Source organism: Dicentrarchus labrax, unplaced genomic scaffold, assembly GCF_905237075.1.
Source record: "Dicentrarchus labrax unplaced genomic scaffold, dlabrax2021, whole genome shotgun sequence".
In the NCBI taxonomy this organism is placed as follows: Eukaryota; Metazoa; Chordata; class Actinopteri; family Moronidae; genus Dicentrarchus; species Dicentrarchus labrax.
In genome coordinates, this window is record NW_026136706.1 from 26,126,004 (window position 1) to 26,132,448 (window position 6,445).

Genomic DNA, 6,445 nt, shown 5'->3' on the forward strand with positions numbered 1-6,445 from the left:
GAGCGAGGCCTATGTTTGCCCTTTTGTTTATTAGATTATGCAGGGGAATCAAACAGTAGATGGTTGAATGCGACAAACAAACACCCAGAATTTTGTCCTGTCATGGCACAAGGTCTTGACATATGGCTTCCACCCCAGGTGGAAATACCAGTAAACACAACTTATCCATTTTGCGTAGCTCGGGGAGAACATCTAGAGAAAGTATTAGATGGAACCGATGCTAATAACACCCAACTGCGATGCCATAGGACACAAATCTAACATTGTGCAATCTGAATGAGGGTTGTGACAATAATACAATCTACACAAATCAGACAATAGGTTTGTGCAGAACCACCCAGAAGGCAGTCCTTCGATGTAGACAGGTGATAGCAGGTAATGGAGAGGGCATATTAAAGGTAAAACGAAGAACTAAATACATGAACTTCACAGTAGCATCAATGGAGAATGGTACACAATCATTAGCTGACATATTTTGGATATGTGATAGTGACAAACAACTAAGGGCAGCATTGCCAGCTAACTGGACAGGAATTTGTGCCCCAGTCAAATTGACTGGATCCATATCTGTCTACGAGGAAGCCCTATTTAAGAGAAACAATACTCAAAACCAAAAACGAAGCCGTAGAAGCTTAGTGCCGCAGTTGCATGAGGTAGATAAGGTGTATATTGCATGGAACCAAGAACCACAGGGTATTCCAGATGAGTACCAAGCCATAAGTGAAGCATGGATCATATCAGGCCAAGCATTTGGAGGAGCCCCATTGATAGGTCCAGTAATGAATGCACAATACATAGCGCGAAACAGCAGGTGGATTAATTACTTGTGGTTCAATCCCAATGAAATTAATCAATTATCTAAATTACAAACATGTCTTACGGACATAAAATCCTGGATGACCTGCAATTTTCTGATGTTAAACTCAGAAAAAAACGAAATTCTTGTTCTTGGCCCCAAAAACCTTAGAGACTCACTGTCTAAAGATATAGTTACTCTAGATGGCATTAACTTGGCCTCTAGCACCACTGTCAGGAATCTTGGAGTTATCTTTGATCAGGATTTGTCATTTAACTTCCACATAAAGCAGACCTCTAGGACCGCCTTCTTTCATTTACGTAATATTAGAAAAATTAGACACATCCTATCCACAGACAGATGCAGAAAAACTAATCCATGCATTTGTTACTTCAAGGCTGGATTACTGCAACTCTTTATTATCAGGTTGCCCCAATAAGTCCATTAAAACACTCCAATTAATTCAGAACGCTGCAGCACGAGTACTGACAGGAACTAGAAAAAGAGATCACATCTCTCCTGTACTAGCTTCTCTGCATTGGCTCCCTGTAAAATGTAGAATTGAATTTAAAATCCTCCTGCTCACCTATAAAGCTCTTCATGGTCAGGCCCCTTCATATCTTAAAGAGCTCATAGTACCCTATTACCCCTCTAGAACACTAGAGGGGTAACTAGACTCTAGTTCTCTGAATGCTGGGCTACTTGTGGTTCCTATAGTCTCTAAAAGTAGAACAGGAGCCAGAGCCTTCAGTTACCAAGCTCCTCTCTTGTGGAACCAGCTTCCAGTTGTGGTTCGGGAGGCAGACACCCTCACCACATTCAAGAGTAGGCTTAAGACATTCCTCTTTGATAAAGCTTATAGTTAGGGCTGGATCAGGTGAGTCCTGAACCATCCCTTAGTTATGCTGCTATAGGCCTAGACTATCGGGGGATTTCCCATGGTGCACTGAGCTCCTCCCTTCCTCTCTCTTTCTGCACTCATTCATGTTCCATTTATGCATGTTACTAACTTCACTTCTTCCCCGGAGTTCTTGTGCTTTCTCGTCTCGCAGGTTCTTGTCGATCCTGGTGGAGCCTCCTGCCATGGTCCTGCTAGATTGCCGTTGCCAATACTGTTGTTGCTATGCACCTGTCTGTCTGTCTGTCTCTCGCTCTCTCTCTCTCTGCCTCTCTCTCTCTCTCACTCCAACTGGTCGAGACAGACGACCACCCACCTAGAGCCGGAGGATCTGTCCTAGGTTTCTGCCTTTTAACAGGCAGTTTTTCCTTGCCCTTGTCGCCAAGTGCTTGCTCATGGTGGTACTGTTGGGTCTCTGTAATTAATGTTAAAGAGTTCGGTCTAGACCTGCTCTATTTGAAAAGTGTCCTGAGATAACTTCTGTTATGAATTTGCGCTATACAAATAAAATTGAATTGAATTGAATTGAAATTGAATCAGCAGAGGTTCATTAATTGGACTATAGATGCATTTGAGGGAATTAGAGAGCAGTTACATGCCACTTCCCTCATGGCTCTGCAAAATAGGTTTGCAATCGACACGTTGCTAGCAGAAGATCAAGGTGTGTGTGAAATGATTGGAGAAGAATGTTGCACTGTCATTCCAATGATTACAGGTAGTGATGGAAATCTCACAAAAATACTGAAGACAATGAAAGACCTCAGAAACGAACACGTAGCGAATTCCAATTGGAACACTCGGCTAGAGTGGTTAACGAAGGTCTGGAATTGGATGAATCGCACGTCTTGGAAGAAAATACTGTTGACAATAGGCATGGTCCTTGGAGGGTTAATATTGGTTGCAGTAGTAGTTTCATGTTGTATATTACCAATTGTCAAAATAATGATGAGCAAAACAGCTAAAGTAATTACAGGACAATTTCCCCTTTTCATTTTAGAAGCAGGTGACCAAGATGAAGCAGGCAGAGAAATGTCAGAGGATCAGTATGTTGACATGACAAATTCTGACACTGTGACACTGGACAAATACCATAATGACAGAACCAACAAGTAATCAAGCACGAAAAGGGAAAAACAGGGGAAGAAAATCAACTAAAAAGGGAAGACACAATGAGGCCTTACAAGTTGTGCTAAATCTATTGCCATACGGACCCATATCAATCCAAAGTTCTAGAACTTATCTGCAATGTCGAGATAAAAGCCATTCATTGCAATCAGAGGGCTATCCACTGCCACGAAATGCGAGTATTCGCTTGCACTCTATGCACAGCACCAATTGGGAAAAACACATATATAATTTGCCTGGAGGACTGATCGTGCACACCAGCAACGTATCTATGACTTACTCTTATGACCTGGTAAATACAGATGTAGGAGTATGCATGCCAGTATATACTAAAGCACAGATACAGATAATCACAGTATGTTTAGGGACAGATGTTTTGTTTAGCACTCATGAAGCACTGCACAGTCGGGGTAAAGAGGTAATTAGAGAAAAATCAGAATGGTATGAGACATGTTACAGCCAACATAAAGATCAATTATGGAAAATGGAAGGAGGAGGTAGGACAGGATATTGTAGGGATTATGCCTTGGGTAAAGATGTATGGGTGGGGTTTTGGAGATAAACTCATAGTGTGCCTTGTCCCATCAGACCACAATGGCTGATTATCCAGAGAGCTGGCGGTTGTGGAACCTATATGACCAAGCACGCCAACAGGGATCCTATGGTCACCCATGGCAAGCTCCTGATGGCACTGGAGGGATGGGGCTGTTACCACAAGCAGACCAGCAGTACCACCAGCCACTGGCGGGACCAAGCAGATATCCACCAGAGGTGAATCCACCAGGAGGTGCAGGACCGCCACTACCCAGCCAGAGGAGAATGGTCAGACCTGGATCAGCTTTAAGCCCACTACCACCACCACGCGACTACCAAGTCAGCATAATACTCTCGCCCACGGAGACAGACTACACTCCCACCACGCCACGGCACACACCAACACCGCCATTAGTGTTTGGACCTCAAGCAGAGGTGCCAAGCTCAAGCACAACTGCACTGGGGAGTGAAAACCCTCAGCAAACCCCCGGTCCATCATACCTCAAGCCAAGGTATACAAAGCCAGATTTTGGCACTAAAATCCCATATGAAATAGCCCCGATTTCAGATGATGAGGACACTACGGAGAGTTCATCAGTGGAGGAAAAAGAACACCCAACCCCTGACCAGATCACCGGAGCAAAATTGGCTGACATGGACATGTGCGAGTTTCAGGCATATGTGCAACGTTACCCCTGGACCAGGGAGAGGGTAACCGACATGAGACGAAGAGAGATGAAAAGCCGTGTTTCAAAGCGTTTCCGGGAACGTAAGAAGGAAAAGTTGAGTAGTTTGGCTTGGGAAAATCATAAGCTGAAAAATGAACTTGCTCAACAGAAAGAACTGGTTGCACATAAGTCTCGGATGATTGAAAAGCTGGTGCAGATGTACATGAGAGCCACAGACAACGATCCTGTCTAAAATGTGATATGCCATATAACACAGAGGTAGCACTGATAAGTATACTACTGATGATGGATTAAAGGTTACTCAAATAGCAATGAATTACTGTATAACACACTACTGATGATTAAATGATATCTACTCAAGGGATGAATATCACTACTGAAATTTAACTTGGGCATAATTTTGAGATAAAACTGAAGAAACTGCTGATTGAGGTGTATTAATGGATAGTGATAAGCTAATGTGGTCTGTATGTATAATAACCCACACATCAATGATGTGTATACCTCTATGGGATGGCTCCATGTTGTCTTTAATATGACATGATTAGTAGCTCTCGCATAAGGTAACCTTTTGTGCGTTGTGACCTTGTGTTACAATGTCACAAAGGGGGGATATGTAGTATAAAATTTAGTGTAGGTTAGTGCATATTATAAGTAGGTAAGTGCATATTACAAGTTAGTAATCAATTAATCACACAATAATCACACAAAAGTTTTAAGTTTTCTTATGCACTGTTGTTTGTTCACACAGATAACTGGAAATCAAGTAGAGAGCACTATGTTTTAAGTAATGATGATTTTGAGTGTTAAGTAGAATAGATTTATATAAGCTCACAAGGATGTTAATGAAGGCATGTGTTTTAAGTTTATATGATTTCATGAAAAGCACAAATACAAGTTTTCTTATCAGTAGTAAGCACCATGGTTATTTAGTAAAGGTTTGTTTTAATGTGTGGAACATATAGAATGTGTGGTTGTAACACAAGTTTTTCTTATCATATCTAGAAATGAGCACTGATTATACCAAATGTATGTGTGTGGTTGTAACACAAGTTTCTTATGATATTATAAAGTTTATAAAGTTTTTTAAAAAATACAGTAAAACACATCTGTGACATAATGGTGTAAGGAAAAGGTACTAAATGGTTTTTAAAAAATAGAAGTACAGCAAACTAGATTCTAATGGTGTAATCATGATGAAAGGAGAGCCAAAAGAAAATGTGGGTTCAGTGATAAGAACATAGGCCTGACGGGGCAGGCAAGTAAGACACCAGTAGGATGGAGCGTGAGCAAAACAAAGGCAGGATAATTGGGATGATAAGACAACCACTAGGATGGCGCATGGGCCCAACAAGGGCAAAATAATTGGGACCCACGTACTGGTGGAGATTTAGGGTCTTTTCAAAGTAGATATACACCATTATGTCGTGGATGGAAAAGGTAGAAGATGGGCAGGACTTGTGACAGGAGGGCAAAAGTATAAAAGAAGAAGCTTTGTGAGGATGAATTCAGTCTTTCCATGGATGGCTCGGGCTTTGTTTGTCTGTCAAGATAATAAAGCTCTATTCTACTGCCAACTTTGATGAATCCTGATTGTTATTTTTCCACCAGAAGGAGAATAACTTTTAGACTAATTTGGACTTAGAAAATCGTATGTTGGACACAATCTTCTGATCAAAAAGAGAACTCATTCTGACCCAGACCCAACAATAGCATAATTTGAATTTGTATTGTTTAACTTGAATAACTGTATTGAAAAACTGAATCTGAATAGCATAATTTGAATTTGAATTTATTAGTTTGAAACTGAATTCCAATAAACTTGAATCTGAATATAATATTATGAATCTGGATTCACTTTCAACTGAAACTGTATTTGAGCCTCACTAAAAATTCAACTATTTATGTACTTTCACTTTCAGTTCTCTCAATTCAAATTCGGTTCTCTCAATTCAATTTCAATCCACAAGATTCACTTTTATGGTCACAGACGGGTCAAGGTCATTCAGTAAGAGCAATCAAGTGCAGATGCACAGAGCTCCTTTTTGGCCAAGCAGCACGTTTGTTTTTGACCATTTCCTGGACCTGTAGCAGAGATGTAATGTTAGACACCAGTGAGGGGCAGCAACGCACTGAACAGTGCCGAGTCGGCCGGAGAAGAAAGAAGATGTTACATTAGCTTGTAGTGATTGATTGATGTGAAGAACGTTTATTTCGATCATGGAGGAAAAAATTAACAGCTGACTCCTAATAAGTTTTTTCTATGTTGGGGCTCAAATTTACAGTGAAGTTGATAGAGTCACTCTAGCTTGACTGACAGGTCGCCACAGACTTGTCAATTACAAGGTAGCCCCGCCCTAAAGCATACCCTGCTTTATCGTCTATTTTCCTCTAAATAGGATC

At 41.1% G+C, this 6,445-nt stretch overlaps 1 protein-coding gene across 5 annotated transcripts in view; it reads left to right on the forward strand.

Moving 5' to 3' along the window:
* LOC127365358 (uncharacterized) overlaps positions 1 to 5,619 on the forward strand; it is a 168,282-nt gene extending 162,663 nt beyond the window's left edge. For 2 of the 5 annotated variants that reach the window (XM_051403388.1, XM_051403390.1), the window contains one exon: positions 2,035 to 5,619. In XM_051403388.1, the coding sequence (XP_051259348.1) occupies positions 3,414 to 4,274 (861 nt within the window). In that variant the 5' untranslated portion in view covers positions 2,035 to 3,413 and the 3' untranslated portion in view covers positions 4,275 to 5,619. Of the gene's footprint in view, positions 1 to 1,222 lie in introns of all 5 variants that reach the window. The other 3 variants (XM_051403386.1, XM_051403387.1, XM_051403389.1) reach the window with 2 other exon arrangements.
* Positions 5,620 to 6,445: the final 826 nt, after the last annotated feature.